The sequence below is a fragment of the Phacochoerus africanus genome, chromosome 4 (genome assembly GCF_016906955.1).
Source record: "Phacochoerus africanus isolate WHEZ1 chromosome 4, ROS_Pafr_v1, whole genome shotgun sequence".
NCBI lineage: Eukaryota > Metazoa > Chordata > Mammalia > Artiodactyla > Suidae > Phacochoerus > Phacochoerus africanus.
The window spans coordinates 65,204,130-65,222,803 of NC_062547.1; the positions used below are offsets into that span (position 1 = coordinate 65,204,130).

The 18,674-nt window shown below is 58.1% G+C and overlaps 2 protein-coding genes and 1 long non-coding RNA gene across 7 annotated transcripts in view; 2 read left to right on the top strand and 1 right to left on the bottom strand.

Moving 5' to 3' along the window:
- The first annotated feature begins 208 nt into the window (after window positions 1–208).
- NDUFB7 (NADH:ubiquinone oxidoreductase subunit B7) lies at window positions 209–4,926 on the top strand. Its single transcript, XM_047776809.1, has 3 exons — window positions 209–415; window positions 4,241–4,409; window positions 4,730–4,926. The coding sequence occupies exons 1-3, from the start codon at window positions 304–306 to the stop codon at window positions 4,860–4,862; spliced, it is 414 nt and encodes a 137-aa protein (XP_047632765.1). The 5' UTR covers window positions 209–303; the 3' UTR covers window positions 4,863–4,926.
- A 66-nt stretch (window positions 4,927–4,992) lies between these two features.
- The window catches only part of TECR (trans-2,3-enoyl-CoA reductase), a 28,962-nt gene continuing 15,280 nt past the window's right edge, over window positions 4,993–18,674 (bottom strand). The window contains exons 1-13 of one of the 3 annotated variants that reach the window (XM_047776805.1): window positions 8,319–8,764; window positions 8,068–8,118; window positions 7,312–7,363; window positions 6,949–6,993; window positions 6,750–6,853; window positions 6,556–6,671; window positions 6,366–6,471; window positions 6,187–6,259; window positions 6,050–6,093; window positions 5,914–5,971; window positions 5,737–5,825; window positions 5,335–5,380; window positions 4,993–5,249 (exon numbers count right to left, since the gene is read on the bottom strand). In XM_047776805.1, the coding sequence (XP_047632761.1) occupies window positions 5,122–5,249; window positions 5,335–5,380; window positions 5,737–5,825; window positions 5,914–5,971; window positions 6,050–6,093; window positions 6,187–6,259; window positions 6,366–6,471; window positions 6,556–6,671; window positions 6,750–6,853; window positions 6,949–6,993; window positions 7,312–7,363; window positions 8,068–8,118; window positions 8,319–8,573 (1,167 nt within the window). In that variant the 5' untranslated portion in view covers window positions 8,574–8,764 and the 3' untranslated portion in view covers window positions 4,993–5,121. Of the gene's footprint in view, window positions 5,250–5,334; window positions 5,381–5,736; window positions 5,826–5,913; window positions 5,972–6,049; window positions 6,094–6,186; window positions 6,260–6,365; window positions 6,472–6,555; window positions 6,672–6,749; window positions 6,854–6,948; window positions 6,994–7,311; window positions 7,364–8,067; window positions 8,765–18,674 lie in introns of those variants that run through there. The other 2 variants (XM_047776808.1, XM_047776807.1) reach the window with 2 other exon arrangements.
- The window catches only part of LOC125125576 (uncharacterized), a 29,174-nt gene continuing 20,693 nt past the window's right edge, over window positions 10,194–18,674 (top strand). The window contains exons 1-3 of one of the 3 annotated variants that reach the window (XR_007134439.1): window positions 10,194–10,551; window positions 15,415–15,588; window positions 17,174–17,412. This is a non-coding gene — a long non-coding RNA (uncharacterized LOC125125576). The remainder of the gene's footprint in view (window positions 10,552–15,414; window positions 15,589–17,173; window positions 17,413–18,674) is intronic. The other 2 variants (XR_007134437.1, XR_007134438.1) reach the window with 2 other exon arrangements.

Genomic DNA, 18,674 nt, shown 5'->3' on the forward strand with positions numbered 1-18,674 from the left:
GGGGTTACCTGGGAGGGTGGGAGGAGGCCCCAAACTCGCATCCTCCACCCTCCCCTGCCTAGATGGATTTCCAGATGTAGGGAGGTCTTCTCTGGCCATCCCTAGTGGGGAACGCGCGCGTTGCTTCTCCTCCTAACCGCGAGGTGACGCTAAAGACACCTGAGGACCTCTGGAGTCGTTCATCTTTATGATCCCTGCTACGGCCCGAGCAACCCGGAAGTTGTGGCTGTCCAAGGGGGAATGCTTCCGGGCAGGATCTAGGTGACCCCGGCTGCTTCAAGAACCTGCGGTGTGACAGCAGCCATGGGGGCGCACCTGGCCCGGCGCTACCTGGGCGATGCATCAAAGGAGCCCGACCCCCTGCGGATGCCCACCTTCCCGCCTGAGTACGGCTTCCCCGAGCGCAAGGAACGCGGTGAGGCCCAATGCGCAGGCGCGGCCGGCGGGAGTTGGGCTAGAGACCTGAACGCCGGGGTCCCCAGTGGTGGGCTCGAGCGTAAAGCGGCGTGTCCAAACTCAGCCCTGATCTCTGCCCGGAGGAGTACGGAGGATGCGCGTGACCCTGCCTGAGTGCGAAGGCATTCCAGGCAGAGAGCACGGTTTGAGTAAAAAGCTCTGGGGGTAAAAGAGAGTAGAAGAACGGGGTTTATGAGGCGCTCGGGCATGGGCTTAGCCCTGGAGTTAGTGGGGCAGCCATGGAAGGGTTTATCACGGAAGGGATGTGCTCATGGTACATCTGTCCAGACGGCACTCCTGTTTTTAGATATGCTCGAGAAAACAAGGGGGGGGCTAACGCCGCACATACTTTTTTTTATGTATTAATATCACAAGCATATCGAGCGCCAGTCCTGGGCCAAATTCCAAGTTGGGCATCGAGGATGCAGCAGGCACGATTAAAGGGAACTCACAGCTCTTTGGGGGAAACAGTGGAACCTGGCCGATCTTGGGGGACCAAGCAGTATCAAGGCGGGCTTCTCGGAGGCTGTGACTAGAAGCAAGACCTGAGGGGGATGCGGAGGAGTTGCCCACAAGGAAACCAAGGAGAGGGGAGAGCTAGTGCTTCTAAACAGAGGAGGGACACGATCAGATTTGCTTTGTCCAGAGGTGGCGCTGGCTACCAGGTGGGCCACAATTTGGAGACAGGGAAACCTCTAGGGTGGGGGTGGTTCTGAGAGGTTTGGATTTGGAAGAACGTTGGGAGGTACAGTCCTCTAGTGTCTGAACTCCTGGTAGTCCCTTCAGCTCTCCCTGAACCTACAGCCCATCAGTACACCCACCTCCTTATCATGTTACTGAGCCTCACACCCAGCTTTGCCCATGATGAGTTTTGCAAACACCCACAGCCACCCCCCTGACCCCCATTCCTCTCTCGTGCTTAACCAAAACCCTGGTTAAAGCCAGCTCTCCTTGTCTCCTGTCCTTGTGTAGCTGAATGTCATGGGAGAAGAACATCCAACTTCCCTGACTGGTCTCTCAGTTGCTCCCCCAGTTGACTCTTCATGCTGCTGGTTTTTGTGTGGCATTCCCTGGCCCTCTCTGTTGCTCCCCCTTAGGCCACTGTCTCACACCTTCTCTCTCAGCCTCCAGCACCTCCTTTCAGCTAGTTTTTGCATCTTCATAAGAGAAGCATCCAGGAGTTCCCACTGTGGCTCCGTGGTAACAAACCCAACTAGTATCCATGAGGATGCGGGTTTGATCCCTGGCCCCGTTCAGTGGGTTAAGGATCTGGCATTGCCGTGAGCTTCTGTGTAGGTCGCAGATGTGGTTCAGATCTAACGTCTCTGTGGCATAGGCCGGCAGCTGCAGCTCTGATTCAACCCCTAGCCTGGGAACTTCCACACGTGGCAGGCACCACAGCACCAAGAAAAAAAGAGATAGAGAAGAAACCAAAAGCTCTTTAGGCTCTCTTCACCCCTGCTTGCTACACAGCCTGGGATCCCTCCTTCTCTCTTGTTACTCCAGGTGATCTGCCCCTGCTTTGGCTAAGCCTCTGCTCCAGGTGAACCTTCTGATGCCCTCCATCCCATCCTCTCCCCTACCCAAGGACAGCCCCAACCATTCTCCTCTCGCAGCATTGGTCTTCCCATCAACATGCCAATACATTGTTATTTCCTCTCCTGACCCATCTCCCCCTCCAGCTGTCTCCCCAACACTTTGCTGACCAGGCTCCGGTCAGGCTTCCCCCACCCCTTCCCCACTATGTCCCTAGTGCTAACCCCCATTGTCAGTTCTCAGCTTTAAGGACACTGCAGCTGGGCATTGCCACTTCCTGAAAGCCCGTCCCCACCTGGTTCCAAGAACTCATAACCACTACCCACCTCCCTGCCTTGGAAATGCTGGGGTCATCTGTCTCCACTCACTACCTGGAGGGTCTCAGCAAGTCCTCTGATTTCACATGCAGAAGGCCAATGCCAGAGTTTTTCTCTCCAGCTGGGCCTTGACCCTGAACCCCAGATGCATGGACCTCACTGCCTGCCTGTAAGCTCCACTCCATATTAACAGGCATCTTGCACTCAGCAGGTCCAAAACAGAGGTCCCAACCTCCCCTCCCGAGTCTGCACCTCCCTCCAACACTAACCACCATGTGCTCAGGCGGAAATCCCTGGGGCATCCTGCCTGTCCCATCTCTGCACCTGCTGTTGCCTCATTGGAAACCTCTTACCCCAAGTGTCTTTGTGACTCACTCCCTCACCTTCAGATGCCATCTTTTGAGGGACCCCACCTCCATCTAAAGTTATAACCCACCTCCCTACACAGCCTCTCTCTCTCTTCCTTTTTTTTATTTTCCACACAATACTTAACATTGTCAGGCATCCTGCAACATCTAGTTCTACCTGTTCGTTCCATGTCTCCCTCCAAGAGCAGGGATCCTTGCCTGGCATGCTCCATTCTGCATCCCCAACACCTAAGCACACAGAAGGTGCTCCCTAGATCCTGCCTGCTGGTGCTAGAGCATCTAGTGTGAGTTGGCACCACACTGACATAGAAACTGTCAGGGGCTACAGGTGACCCAAGGCCTAGGGTTGCAGGAGTTGAATTTGAAGATGGAGGGACCAAGTTGGGGCTCATCAGTCTATGGAGTGGAGATCAAAGCCTTGGATTGGAACGTGCAGAGAGCTCTTAGCAAGAACCACCAGAGGCCGATGCTTAATGTTTGGGCTTGGGAAGCCATAGCAAGGGGAGGAAACCTGGGGAGAGTGTGGTGGAGAGGGGAGCCATGGGAAGTGAATGTTTGAGAAAGAAGCAAGCAAGAGGCTGAGGAAGCGCAGTGTTCTGCAGTCATGAGTGGCTCTGGAGAGCCAGTGTGTGGGCAGTGCTGGGGTGGGACATGGAAGCTGGCGGAGGGGGAATGAGGACTTGGGCTGGAGTGAGACAGAAAAGCAGCTGGGAAGCAGAGGGGTGAGGAGCCAGCAGGGAGGACTGCAGGTGAGCTGTGGACACTTTTTGCTGCTGATGGGAAGGCGCTAGGATCAAGAAAGATGCAGGAGTAAGTTCAGGGGGGCTCTCGTGAGGATGCGGGAAGGCCAGGTCCTGAGCACTCCTGGTGGGCAGGACAGAGCTCAGCATCACCGGCACAGCGGGGCACGTGCAGGGGTGTGTGCCCAAAATTTCTCACAGCCCCAGTCGGCCTCTTGAAGGTTGATTTCATCTGCGTCGAGTTTGCCAGGTGGGTGGGCAGGCAGGCAGCAGGACCAGGGGTTAGTTCGGCTCTCTACGGGCAGGCACCTGAGCACTTTACATATAGTAGCTTAGTTAACTTTCAAGCTGAGGACTTTTAGTCCACTCATGAGACTCTGAGAGGCACCTCTGCTGAGAGGGTAAAGCTGGGATCCAGGTCTCCTGCCCCCCACCCCCCCACACACACACACACTGGATTGTTCCCAGCAGAGGGAAGAAAGCGGTTTCTGAGTGCATGCTCTGCAGGGTAGGGCTATCTGGAGAGTGACTCTAGGGGGAGGAGAGACAAGAGTCCAGTATGGGCATTGAGGCACCCAGGGTGATGGGAGAGGGGTCCTTCCTTTGTCTGGGCTTCAATGTCCAGGGTTGCCTTTGTGCAAATCAGGCACACTCCTGTCTGCCACCAGGTCGTTGATGGGGGCGCTCCTGAGCTGTGGGCCCCACCACCACCTCACACATGGGTTGGCTAAGTCTCCCTGGATTGGGGTGTGACTGGGAGGGAGTCCCCAACAGTCAGGCCCCAGCTAGCAAGCCCCGGCTGAGCCCCACCGGTCCTCTGCAGAGATGGTAGCCACGCAGCAGGAGATGAACGATGCACAGCTGATGCTCCAGCAGCGGGACTACTGCGCCCACTACCTCATCCAGCTGCTCAAGTGCAAGCGTGACAGCTTCCCCAACTTTCTGGCCTGCAAGCATGAGCAGCATGACTGGGACTACTGCGAGCACCTAGAGTGAGCCCCACACCCCACCCCTCCAAATTTCCACCTCAATAGAAAGAGGACCCCAAAGGGGTTGTTGGGTGGGATAGTGGCTTCGAGGCTGCCTTGGACCTTTGAGGTGGGAGGCCCAGCCCCTGCTCTGGGTTCACTGGTGTCCACCTGAGGGGGTGGGGGTGGTCCCCAGACAATCCACAGATACAGGTCTTTCCTATTCAGGCCCCCCAAGTGCCACAGGCCATGTGCTCCTGTCCCATCAGTTTCTCAGACTATGGGACGGCTGTGTCCTGGCTGGGGGAGGGGCACCTGACACCACTTCTCTGCTCTGCCCACAGCTACGTGAAGCGCATGAAGGAGTTTGAGCGGGAGCGGCGGCTGCTCCAGCGGAAGAAGCGGCGGGAGCAGAGGGAAGCAGAAATGGCCAGAGGCCAGGGGCCCAGTGAGGTGGCTCCCGAAATGGCCCTGTAGTGGGCCCACCTACCACCCTGTGGACCAGTCAAGAAATAAAAGCCTCCAGGCCCCTTGGCCCAAACTCTGCCTCTTTCTGTCGTGTGCTTGTCCCTAAACCAACCCCCAAAAGAAACACCCTGAGTCTGAGTCCAGCTGGGCAGGCAGGTTTTATTCCAGGCGCTAGAGAGCAACAGTTCCCACCCCTCCCCCAGGATGACACTGGGGCGGGGCAGGGGGACAGAGCCCAGCTTGCCTGAGCCTGAGTGGGGGGAGCCGCTCAGAGCAGGAAGGGGATGATGGGCATGCGTAGGGGCGGGTAGTCTCGGAACTCCTTCAGGTAGCTGCGGTGCTTGCCCTTGGCCCAGATGGTCATCTGGGTGAAGCCCACGAGGGAGAAGAGGGCCACTGTAGAGCAGAGCAGCGGAGTCAGGGAGGGCTGCACACAACCAGGGCAGACAGGCCCCACCTGGGGAAGGGGCAGCAGGCTCACCTGGGAGACACTGTGTCATGATGGCAAAGCCAATCCAGGACCCCACCTGTGGACGGGGCAGGCAGGGCGAGGGTGGGCAGGGCTGCACAGCCCCAGCTGTTCTGTCAAGACCCCGCCCACCCTCCTAGCCACCTCCCCACCAACCCTTACTTTCTATTCTAGTAAGGGGGTGGGAACCAAACTCCAGGGCTCAAAGGGCCTGGAGTAAAGGAGGTGAAGGGGGGACTACATGGTGAAGCTGCCCCCCAGGCCCCCAAGAGGCCATCTCCTTCTCCAGGTACTTTAAGTTCAAACTATGAAAGCAGCTACGAAGCTAGGCAACCCCCCTCCTAAAGACTAGCCCTCCACACAGGATCCCGAACCCCAGGAGGGACAGGGGAGGGGAGCCAGGCAGACCCTCACCTCGTATGTGTAGTTGGGGCAGGACACCAGCAGGAAAAGCCATGTGAAGGGGTTCTTGGTGGGGTATGGGATCTTCCTGGTCTTGGACCCTGGAAGGACAGGACAGAAGTGAGAACACCCTAGCCCAGCCCAGCCTGCCCAGGAGGCCAGCCCCCCTGCCTGGAGGAGGCCACTCACCTGCTGGCCGCAGGTCCCGCAGGGCCATGTGGATGGAGAAGTTGCCAAGCTGGCAGATCTGTCAAAGAAGCAGGGTCAGCTCGGACGGCACCCCCCCAGACTCCCCCAACCCCGTCATCCACCCCAGACTGCTTACCACAAAGATGGCGAGTGCCAATTTAACCTGCTGAGCTCCATAGGCTGAAGAGGAAGCAGAAAGGGAGGCCTGTCAGGGGAGAGCCTGGGTCAGGGAGGGGGCTGTTCACAGGGAGAACAGGGTCCAAGGCCACTTACTTGGGGGTGTGTAGAGAGGGTGGTTGATGTAATAGGCCATCCATGCAGCAAAGCCCCAGTAGTAGGTGCAGTTCTGAAAGGGAGCGGGGCCGGGATGGAGCCTGCCCCAGTGGAGGTGAGGAAGACCAGGGAGGGTGGGCCAAGGGTGAGGGGCCTGGGATGGGCAGCTGGGGGCTGACCTTGAAGATGTTGCGCAAGGGCATAGTGCCATGGGAGAAGCGATGCACGAAGAGCGTCTCCAACAGGCGCTTGATGTAGTGGAATGAGTGGCAGATGCAGGCGAGGCTGTCGGGGAAGTCAGTTTAGCAGGGGCAGGTCCGGCAGGCCTTCCCCTCCCTCTGCCACCGGCTCCCACCTGGCCCTACTCACTGCACCACCGTATGCCGACTGGACGTGAAGTCATATTTGTGGCCATAAATGAAGGGCACCCGGAAGTAGAAGAGCAAATAGATGAAAAGGGGACCCGCATACTCTGTCAGGAAGACCTGGGGAGGGGCAAAGTGAGTCACCGCAATGTGGCAGATGAGAGTCAAGGCTACTGGGAGAGTGGCATCTGCACTCACCGTTACCCAGCTGATCTGGGCCCCCAGGTCCCGGAAGTAGAGTGTGGCCGTGGTGCCCACAGGCAGCTTCTGCAGAACGTCCTCATCCTTCAGGGACTTGCCCTCTGTCAAGAGGCGGGCCAGGGCTCAGGGGCTGCCTGGGCCTCCACCCACTGCCACCCAAAAGCCCAGGGGGAGCCAGGCAGACAGTTGTACTCACTGGGGTCCAGGCGGAGGGACTGGCGGGCAGGGTACCACTGCGGATCTGTGGGGAATGAGATGTCACAGCGCATAGCCTGGTGGGACCCAAGTTCCCTACAGCAACTCCTCTCCCCCCACGCCCCGCCCCGCAAAAGCCCGTGCAGCTCCAGGACACAGACCGGAAGAGCAAGCAAAGCCGGACGTTGTCCTTCCGACAGCCCAGCAAGGGCGTTCCTACCAATGGCCACGTGGGGGCGCCTGCTCCAGGCAAGCCCACAGAAGCCTGGGCCACACAGGGGGAATCTCTGCAAAATGGGGTCCCACCTAAAGGTCCTTGCCCAGAGGGGTCGCAAGGGGCAGTGCATCCAGGCCCCAGACTTACGACTCTTGGTGAAAAGGTTCTTGATCTCGGCAATGGTGGCTTGGGGCTCCACCTGGGAGAAGCACAGTCCGCAGAGGCATCAGCCCTGGGCAGAGCCCAGGACCCAGGATCCCTCCTGATGAGGTGGGATGAACTGGGGTACCAGGCAGCTGCTACTGGACAGGTGGGTGGGACCAAGCCCCCCAGCCCCCATGGCTGACAGGACAGCCATGGGCCTGAGGGCCGTTTTAGCCAGGCAGCCAGGACAACCCAGAACTAGCTGGGAGATGGTTTGAACATGGGAAGTCAGGCCTACTTCTCTGCCTCCTCTCTCCACCCCCACCCACAACTGCCCCAGAGTGAAGGTCCTCAGTCTACTGCAGACCTCCTCTGGGATGGAACAAGCCCCTTCCCCTGGTCTGGCCTCAGAAGGAGCAGGTCTCAACTCCATCTCCCTCCCAGGCCCCAGAGCTGTGTGGGGTCCACGGAGGCCGCTTCACTTCCTCCCACACTAGAAGGCCAGCTCCACTTCCTCCCACACTAGGAGGCCAGCTCCAGACCACACTCAGGGGCCACGATGCACTATCCTGAGGGGCCAGCTGTCTGGGGCCACCAAAGGACAGGACCCCCTCACACAGACCCTCAAGGGCAGGGGTGTGGGTATCAGGGGACAGGTTAGAGGGGCACTCCCATCTCCCTCGGGGCCAGGAGCACCCAGAAGGGGTGGGTCCGAGGCCCAGCACCCTTGGCCCAGCACAGTCTGCACCACGATCTTACCTTGTCCAGGAAGCACAGCTTCTCCCGGGTCTTTGCATCCAGAATCTCCACCTCAAAGAAGAGAACGGCCTTTTTAGGTTTCTTGGTCGTCTTGGGGGGTGCAGGCCGGGGAAGGCCATTGAGGCCAAAGGCAGGGCCGAGGCCCTGGCTGGTCTCCCGGGCCACCATGCTCATGCTCAGGTCCATGCTGCCCGGCTCTGCCGGCTGTGGCCAGCAGCCCCAGCTGCCGGCCGTCAGCCCCCTCCACAGACCTCCCCACGCGAAGTGCTCTGGGCCGGGCTGGCGCGATCAAATTCTGCCGCGGTGCTGGAAAGGAGCCCATGCCTGCCCTGGCACTGCCGGCTTCTGTGCAGATGTAACCCGAGTGGCCCAACGGCCATGGCCCAGCTAAATATAAAACTGCCCCACACTGAGCCCCCCAGGAGCCTGCCACAGAACTCTGAGGAGGGGGGACAGCCCCCCTCCAGGGCTGGGGTGCCCTGAAGGTGGGGCTTTTGAATGGACATGGACCCCCAACAGCACAGGGGAAGGAAGAGTCCCAGAGGCAGACAGGGAGGTGCCTCCCGGCCTCCCCGCCCAGCGCCAAAAGAGGGCCAGTCAGCAGGAGGAGGGTGAAAGACCAGCCAGAGCCCAAGCCCCAGAACCCAGCTCAGGCTCGCAGAGTCAACTAGGCTTGGAGGAATCCCAGCTATTTTGAGAATCCATGAGATAGATCATCCATTTCCCCTTCTGAGCTCTAAGAGACACTCTGGATTATTTTCCTTGTGCATTTGTGTTCCCAGGGAGGTGACAGATTCCATAGTTATTGGTGCAGAGAGCCTCTAAGTGTGGAAAAGATCAGGAAACCAGGAAGTTGCCAACAAGCGCCCCCAGTCTAGGCTGAGATCTTGGCTCCCATCTCCCCAGACTCCCTCTCCCATCTACTTCTCACTAGGTCCACCCAGGCCTTCTTCAAGGCCACCTTCTGGGCAGTCATCCCACCATGTCAGCCCAACACAGCCCTTGTCCAGACTCTGTGCCCCCTAAAGCCCAGAGCAGAAAGCCTGGGCCCCCCACATGCACACTCTGCTCTCCCTGAGCTCAAGGCAGTGGTGGTACAAAGGAACAGGCTGGGAGGGAGGGAGCCTCCAGGGGACCTGAGAAGGCATCCAGGCCAGAAGTGAATGGTGTAAACTGCCAGGGGAGCTGGGGTGAGGCCCCGCAGGCCTCAGCCCATCACAAAAGGCCTCAGAGCCCCAGCGCAGGGCTAGGAGGCATTGCTCCTATTAGACGTGGGGTTGTGGCAGGCAGCACTGGGTCTGACCCCAAGCTGGCCACTGGGCAGCAGGTGCTGAGGTCCCTTCCCCGCCTGGTTAGGTTGTCAGTCAGAGGCAGCATTGGGGCAGAGCTGGGAACCTCGGGGTAGGACTCCAGACACACCCACTCAAAGGAAAGGGCTCCCCTCACAAAGACCCCACCACCAGTGGGAGAGGCAGAGGGTGAGGTGGGCAACACAAGAGACTGAACCTGGCCCTGCCACGAAGTCACAGGGTGACTCTGGCCTCACTTCTCTTGGAGCCTGAGCCAAGACAAGTGGGAATGTATGTACTTCCAAGGGCTGGGTGGTGCCGGACAGACACCCAAACCACAAGGACAGGCGGGAGGAGACTCTGGGAGTCTGTGATGAAGAGAAGGGGATGGGCTTGGGTTCTGGTCCTAACTCCCCTGCCGGCCAGTGGGCAGCTGCAGCTCACAGGCCTGTTTGCCCATCTATGCTCCTCCCACCTCGCATCACGGACTAAGGGTAGGAGAGGGCCTGGAGCCCAAGAAGTCCTGGCCAAGGCTACTGTTACACTGGAGTGTGCCTGCTGTCAACTGGGGGCTCTGTGCAGCCATGTGGCCTTGGGGAGCAGGTTACTGGACCCCTCTGAATCACAAGAATAACAAGCCCAGGCAGAAGGGCCAGGAAGAGGGAGCTGGTCACACCGCCTGGAGTGTCTGGCCCCACTAAGAGGACTTGAAAGAGGAAGGGGCACAGGTGGAATGTGCCAGAAAGGGCGAAGAGAGCAGGTCCCTGGGCCTGCCCTGTGGCTGCAGGTATATTAATAGTGCCTGGGTCCCAGGCGGGCAGTGCCCACATGCCTTTGGAGCCCGTGTAGTCTGCAGGAAGGCAGCAGTGTGCCTACTGGGAGAGCAGGCCTCCGAGTTCCTGCTGAACCACTCAACAGCTTAAAATACAACCAGCCCCTCTCCCTGCCGGCCAGCTGCCGGGGGAGGGCTGAAATCCTACCCTCTCCCCCCAGCCCGGGCACTGGACCAGGACTCAGGAACAGATGATGGGCCATCGGGGGCCCAGACTGACTGCTGGGAAAGGAAGCTGGGAGGCAGGAGGGGGCGGCCGGTACAGGGGCCACACTCCCAGCAGCCGCCACCGCAGCTGCTGCCGCTGCCGCAGCCAGGCCAGCCCACGGCGTGTGGAGAGGAGCAGCAGCACCCTCACAAGAGGTAAGCCCAGCCATGGGACAGTGCTCAAGGGCCCGGCCCTCTGGGGAGGGGGTTGCTGCAGCTCAGAGCCACTGTGACAGGACCAGTCCTCTCTTCCCATGTCCTGCCCCCAAATCTCCACCCAGAGTTCTGAAAAGCCTTGCAGGGCTGGGGCAAGGGGGGTGCAGGACCTCTCTACTATTTTGCAACTGCCTGTGTCTCTATCATTACTTTGAAAGGTAAATTTTAAATGCCAGGTGGGGGGGAACACACACACACACTAGGTGAAAGAAGCCAGATACAAATGGCGACATATTTATGTGAAATGTCCAGAAGAGGTAAATGGAAGGAGACAGAAAGCAGATTGGTGGCTGCCAAGGATAGGGGAGGGGAAATGAGAGGGTTGGTTAATGGGGACCTGGTCTCACTTTGGGAAGATGAAGAAGTTATGGAGTTAGAGAGAGGTGGCGGCTGCACAACACTATGAATGTACGAAAGGCCACTGAACCATTCCATTCACTTTTAAATAGTTAATTTTATGTTATGTGAACTTTACTTCAATAAATCATTTTTAAGGGGGGGGTAGTGTACTAACAAACCAGTCCCAATTACCCATAGAAAGAAAAGGTCCAGGGGAAGGAAGCAGCAGAGGCTCCCCACTCCCCCTCCCCCCACCTGACTGAGGGCCTAACTGTGGGGGGCCCGGAGCCAGTGCCTCCCAGTCTTCAGTCCCTGAGCTTATCCCTGAATGCACCCCTCCCACCCCTACGCTTGTCCCACACACACACCTATGCCTGCCCAGGCCTGACACCAGCCTCGGGTAGGAGCCCAGGACTGGGGTTAGAGGGCACAGGAGGCTCTGGGCAGAGCCCCAGGCAGGAGTCCTGAGCACAGGAGAGGCAGCAGGCCCAGGCCCCACCCTGGAGACAAGGCAGGTGAGGGACAGGGAGGAGTGAGTGGTGGGCCATCCTGAGGGAACCAGGGGCACCCACAGAGGGAAGAGGCTGGGGGGGAGATGAGAGACAAGAGGGTGATACAAAGGATGAATGAAGAAAATCCCGGTGTCACTAACCTGAGGTCCAGCACCGGTCACAGGCAGGGGGTGTGGCCCCAAAGCCTCAGGCACAATGGCCAGAGGACAAGGACAGGGCACGATGATGGCTCTGCAATGGCAGTTCCCTAAGCCTGGGAGGAATTCTCACCCAGAGGCCCCAGATTCCAGGACCGGCCAACAGCAACTGGGGGCAGCACGAGGTCAGGGCTAAGGGGATAGGGGAGGGCCAGATGAGGGGTAGGGCACAGCCCACCCTGCAAGAGGAGTGGGGGAGGAGCAGGCCGCAGGCTTGCCCCACCCAGACTGGGGCACCCAGAGCCACTGATCAAGGAAGCTGCAGCAGAAAAAGAGGGGCTTGTTTTCTGTTTCAAGCTAACGGGGGTGCCCAGAGCCTCAGGGAGATAAGTCTCCAAGGATGGCCCCCATGTGGCAGATGAGAAAACCAGAGCTCGAGAGGAGAGGCTCAGGGCCTTTGCACATGCTGTTCTCACTGCCTGAACTGCTCTCCCCCAGACCCCCCAGGGCTCCTCCCTCACCTCCTCAGACCTTCTCAGTGAGGCTGTTCCTGACCGTCAACCTAAAATAGCAACCCAGACATTTATCGTCTGCCTCCCGTTGGACCTGCCTCCCACTGGACGGTCAGCTCCGGAGGGCAGGGACTACCTTGTTCTGTTATTTCCCAGCACCCAGACCAGAACCTGGCAAGGAGCGGCGTTCCATGAACACCTGTGTAAGGCACGAAGGTCACAGAGGCAAGGCCTCAAAGCCCCCTCCCCACCACCCTCTGAACCAAGGCCTTTCCTACTCCTCCTTCACTGCACTCTGGTGCCCCAGCTTCAGGAGATGTCACCCCCCCAGAGCCCACACTCCCCCACAGGCTCAGTGCAGGCACTGGCTGGGTTGTGCCAGGCTGCCCAGCACAAGGCAGCCTGATTGAAGTAGCCTGCCAGAGCCCAGAGAAGAGGTGGGCACCCCAGTGCAGGAGCTGCTGCAGGGGTCTTTCCCTGACCTGAGCCAGGGGCCTTGCTCCAGGGAAGCCTCTGTGAGCCCTGCAGACACAACCATTCAGCTCTGGTGACCCTGTGGGCTGCCACACCCTCCTCCCAGACCCTAGGGCATGGCTCACTGAAGGAAAGGGTCAGTGATGAGCCAGCTCCAGCTCCTGGAGAACCCCTCTGTCCTTTTTCATCAGCCACCCCACCACAGAAGGGGCCCTACACTGACAGGCTCTACACAGCCTGGGCCCTTGGAGGCAGCACCAGAGGCCTAGCGGCCCCTCATAAGGAGGCTGCAAACTCAAAAACACTCACCTATTTCCTGGCTGTGTGGCCCTGGCAAGTTACCCAACCTCTCTGAGGCTCCCTCTCCTCACCTACAAACTGGGCTGCCCCCAGCTGCTATTTCACAGGGTTACTGCAAGATTACAGATAATAACAACCACCGTTCTGGTCTTTGTGTACCAGGTGGGGAAATAGGGCAGGGACAGATAATTCTTCCATATTTTGCAGGAATTGTGCAGAAAAAAAGAGAAGTGGGCGGGGGGTGTGGAGGAGCAGTAGGGTCAGGAGTGTGGAGGATGGCCATTTTAGACACAGAACTCAGGGAAGGCCTCCCTGTGAAAGCACATAAACATGTCCTGTCTAGAATAATTCTTACAAGGGATCCATGTTATTCCACCAATACTAGCGAAATAGAAGGGGCAGACACACAGGGAGTCAGGGCTCCTTCTCCCCAATTCCTGACCACAGCCATGAAGGAGCCCAACCACACCAAGGTCAGAGAGGTGGTGCCATGAGCTGGTGACAGTGAGCCTGAACCCTAACAATAGCAAGACACGTGCAGGTGGTGGAGGCGGGACCTGCAACTGTCCCTACTTTAGTTCATCACCACTGCCCCAAAGGCGGCAGGCGGCAGAGACTGCCGCGCTCTCTGCTGCCCCCTTGTGGCCGTGGCCTCTGCTCCACCGGCGGGAAAGGCATCCAAAGCAGCTCCCGAGCCCAGGTGAGTGACCCAGGTACATCCAGGGCAGGACGGGGTCAAGAAAGTCGGCACTACCTCTGGCTCTACCACTTAACCAGAAAAAAAGCCCTCAGGGGGCCACTGCTTCATACTTAATCCTTCATCCTTTCCTGCCTCCTCTCTTCCCCTGGGAACTGCTGAGCAAAACCAAACCGCTGCCTGCACAGAGGCTGCATTCCGGAACTGTATGCCGGCAGGGGGAGGGAGCAAGGGCGGGGACAGACAATAAATGGTGGCGAGTTTTGTACCAAGAGTTGTGGAGAAAAACAGAGAAAGGTGACAGGGTGGGGTGGGAGAGTAAGGAGTGGAGAGGATGGCCACTTTAGCAGAGAGGAAGGGGCATCCAAGGCAAAGGCCCAAGGAATAAGGGTACAAACCCTGCACACGTCTTAGGGAAGAGATTTCCAGGCATAGGGAACAGCAAGTCCAGAGGCCCTGGGACTATTTAAGAAGCAGGCAGAGTGGTAGGAGCAGCGTGTAGAGGGGGAGCAAGGGAAGATATGATGAAGTGAGGGGCAGACTGACTTCTGGGCCTGTGGGCCCCTGGGGGCTCTGAGTGGGGTGGAGCCATGGAGGGTTCTTGAGCAGAGGAAGGATGTGACCTGATTCAGCTGCTCATAGGCACCCCCTGGGAAGTGGGAGACCAGGGTGCAGGCAATGACAGGGGCAGGGGCAAGGAGGTGGCCATGGAAAAGGTAAAAAGTGGCAGTCTAGGAAGATGGAACTGACCAGATGGACTGATAGTCTGGATGTGGGGGTGACCTGAGCCGCAGAGGGAGAAGCACCAAGAAGGAGGGTGGCAGGAAGGGTGGGCACCACCTGAGCTGAGGTCAGAAGAATGCAGCTGTTGCTCTGCCCTGCAGGAGCCACCGGGCAGGCATGGCAGAGGGCCCAGACACCAGTGCCCGGAAGGCCTCCTCCAGATTCAGGAGCCAGGGCCCCTCTCAAGCTTCAGTTTCTCCATTTTCATATACATAGCCTGGCCCAGTGTTCCTCAGGCCCTTCCCATCTAAACAAGGCACAGCCACCTCCCCACAGTCTCCTTCCCAGGGTCTGGGACAAGGGGCAGACACAGACCTGAGAGTCAGCTTGGGTTCCTGGTCACCCTCATCATCTCCCACTCCTAAGATGGAGCCCGCCCAATAGGTATGGTGAGAACTACAGACGCCCCTCTTCACCCTCTCCCTTCAAACCTCGCTGCCGGCCTGCTGCCCAGGGAGGAGCAGCCATTAATTCCATTTAGATGAGTAACCTCCACCACATACAGGCCTCTGGGGCCGCAACCCCCAGGCCAGCGCATGCTCTGCAGAGGCCCCCACACAGTGAGTGCGCTTGACACCACATCCTGTCCAGATTCAGCTCTCTGGGGCCCCAGAGGGTTCTCTGCCTGCCAGAAAAGAGTACTTCAATCAGGCTATCTTGTGCTGGGCAGCCTGGCACAACCCAACCACTGCCTGCACTGGGCCTGTGGGGGAGTGTGGGCTCTGGTGGGTGACATCTTCTTCCAAAGCTGAGGCACAAGAGGCCTGCTGTGGGTGCAAGCCCTGGTCCATGCAGCCAAGCAAAGGACTCCAGGCAAAGATGCAGAGGGCCTGACAGGTCCTTCAGCCAGCCAACACGGGCACCCTTGGCCCCACAGCACCCCCCACCAACAGGGGCACAAGGGCTGCCGCACCCAAAGGATGGAGGCCTGGCCCTGAGCAGAGCAGGGCCGGACCAGCTCACCTACTGCACAAATGCAGAGGCTTGAGCATGTTCACCTGGACTCGGCAGCTCAGCACTTTCGGCTCCCTCTCCTTTCCACTTTCCAGAAATATCGAAGTCACACTGCTCATGCCAGGGCATCTGAGAAGACCCTGGGTTCAGCTGCCAAGAAGCCAGCACAAGCCACACCTGCTCCGCCAGAAATACCTCCTTCCCAGTGGCCTCAGCTCATGACCCCGTTTCTCCGAGGTGCCTGGGGCAACTGCATCAGCCTCCGTGAGGTACTGAGGTGGAGAGTATGGCACCCAGGGTGGGATGGGCAGAGAGAGACTGACCACCCACTCCCAGGCCCTTTACCAGCTCCTGCCTCCTGTCCCTAATGACCAGCTAAGAATGCCAGTGTCCCAAGGCTCTAGGATCTGGGGCCAGGAGAAGCTGGCAGAGCCCCACACAGCCTTGGGGGACATTAGGGGACTCAGGTGTCCTGGTTGGTGGTTGGGACCAGAGAAGTCCCAAGAAGAAAGAGATGCTGGACCAACACAATGGGACTCTGGATCTTGGGCCTCAGAGGACCATACTCTTTAACCATTCACCCTAGTGCCCACAGCCCTGGGGCTAGATGCTCACAAGAAAAAAAGGGGAACAAACCCTGGACCCAATTATCTGGAAGGCAACCCCTCCCTGCTGACCTTCCTACTCCAGAACACCTAGTCCCTGGAGGTCCGGACTGTGCAAAACATGCCACCTGGACAAGGAATGCCCTTGGGAGGCTGAGCCTACCTCTCCCCCGGCCCCAGCCTCTCTTGGCCCCAGCAGAGTCAGGCCAGGCCAAGGGCAAAAGGCCTGTCATCCCGATACCACCCAGCAGGGCTCAGACAGGGTCAGCAGCTGTCTCCATACTTCCTGCATGGTTTTCTGCAGGAAAAACCACTAAAGCCACTAATGAGCCTGCAAATCCAATGCCATGGCGGGTGTGAGGGAGTCCCCAACACTGAGCACATGGCAGAACTGCAGAGGCCAAAGTCAGACCAACCTCCCTGCCTGAGCCCTGGCTTCTCCACCTGGTAAATGAGAATGTTTATAAGAGGACCTGACAGAGATGATGCCTGTAGCAGATGGCAGAGGCCCTGCCCAGTGGTCCTGAACCCTGCCTGCTTATGAAACTCGCCTGAAGAGTGCTGGCCTGGGCAAATCAGGCAAGGAAATTGGGATCTCTGATGGAGGGCCAAGCATCCACAGCTTTGAAACCTCCCAGGGACAGGTGGACGCAGCCAGGCCAACCCAACCTGGGCTCGATTGAGCCTTGCTCAAAGAGGCTCCTGCCCTCTGGATTGTGCCAAAAACCCTCCTAACTGATGCTGCCCTCCAAGACCCTCCCTGAGGGCCCTCAGTTGCTCCCCACCCCTTCCCCTACTCCCTCCTCCAGCACCACCAAGCAGGAGGCCAGCACCCAACCTCCACCAGCTCATGATCACTTGTTAAAGTGACATTGTTACACAGTTTTACAGACGAGGCAGCCAAGGCTCAGGAGCAGAAGTCACTGGCCCCAAGGACACATGAGTTAAAAGTTCCAGGGGCAGAGATCTGACTGTCTGTTTTTGCTCCTTAGAGCTGAACATGGAGTTCCTATGCTGGCTCAGTGGTTAAGGAACCCGACTTGTACCCATGAGGATGCAGGTTCGATCCCTGGCCTCACTTAATGGGTTAAGGATCCAGCATTGCGATGGCTGTGGTGTAGCCGGCAGCTATATCTCCACTTCGACCCTAGTCTGGGAACCTCCATATGCCACAGGAGCTGCCCTAAGAAGACAAAAAAAAGAAAAAGAAAAGGAACTGAACGCTCTTTCTCTGGGGCTGTCTCTATAGCCCCAGATCCCCAGAGGATGGTCCAGATCTACACCTCTGCATCCCCTGGCAGGGTCAAGGATGATGACCACATCTGGTCTCTCTGCATCTCTGGGCTGGAAGGCGCTGTCAGGCCAGGAAGCTGGAAGAGGCGGAGAAGCTGAGCCCTGAGGACGCAGGCTGACTGCAGGCTGACCAGGGCAGCAGAAGGCCAACCCCGCACCTGGGCCCAGCACGTCCAGCCCAGGTGCAGCAAGCAGGTCAGTGTACACCCTGAGAAAACAGCTTGTGCACAGTCCAGTCTGGGGCCCACGCAGCAGGCCAGATATCCACAAGCAGCTAACACCTCCCGCATGCACACAAGGTGCAGGCAGGATGGCACGTCCTCCATACAATTTATCTCCTTTATTGTTAATCCCCTTCTGCAGATGAGGACACTGAGGCTCATTCACTCACTGCACAGTAACTGAATGCCTACTACACACCAAGTACTTTTAAGGGCTGTGGGGATTCAACTGTGGAGACAGAAATCCTTGCCGGAGTTGCCGTCGTGGCGCAGTGGTTAACAAATCCGACTAGGAACCATGAGGTTGCGGGTTTGGTCCCTGCCCTTGCTCAGTGGGTTAACGATCCGGCGTCGCCGTAAGCTGTGGTGTAGGTTGCAGACGCGGCTCGGATCCCGCGTTGCTGTGGCTCTGGCGTAGGCCGGTGGCTACAGCTCCGATTCAACCCCTAGCCTGGGAACCTCCATATGCCGCGGGAGCGGCCCAAGAAATAGCAACAACAACAACAACAAAAAAAAGAAATCCTTGCCCATGTGGAGCCAACATTTTATTGGGGTACAGAGACAATAAGATAGATATGTTCATGTCATATTAGATGACATGTGCCATGGGAAAAACAAAGCTGGAAAAGGGGACAGGTGAAAGGGGCAGAGAGTTGGCAGGCGAATGGAGCTGGCAGTTTCACTGCTCATAGGGGTCAAGAAAGGCCTCCTTGAGGGACTGCTGAGCCAAGCCCTGAAGGCAGTGAAGGAGAGGGCAGATGAGATCTAAGGAGAGCATCCAGGCAGGGGAATGGCCTGTGCAAAGGCCCTGAGAGGCAGCCGAGGCTTCCGTGGCTGGGGAGGGGAGGGGGGACAGGGAGGTGATGGGTGGCACAGGATCTCTTAGGCAAGGTGAGGGCCATAGCTTCTACTCTGAATGAAGTGGGAGCCATACAAGGTTCTAGGCAGAGGAGGGATGTGATCTAACTTGGGTTCCTAAAAGATCCCTCTGGGAGTTCCCATCATGGCTCAGTGGTTAACGAATCCAACTAGGAACCATGAGGTTGTGAGTTTGATCCCTGGCTTCGTTCAGTGGGTTAAGGATCCGGCATTGCCGTGAGCTGTGGTGTAGGTCGCAGATGCGGCTCGGATCCCACGTTGCTGTGGCTGCGATGTAGGCCAGTGGCTACGTCTCTGATTAGACCCCTAGCCTGGGAACCTCCATATGCTGCAGGTGTAGCCCTAAAAAAGACAAAA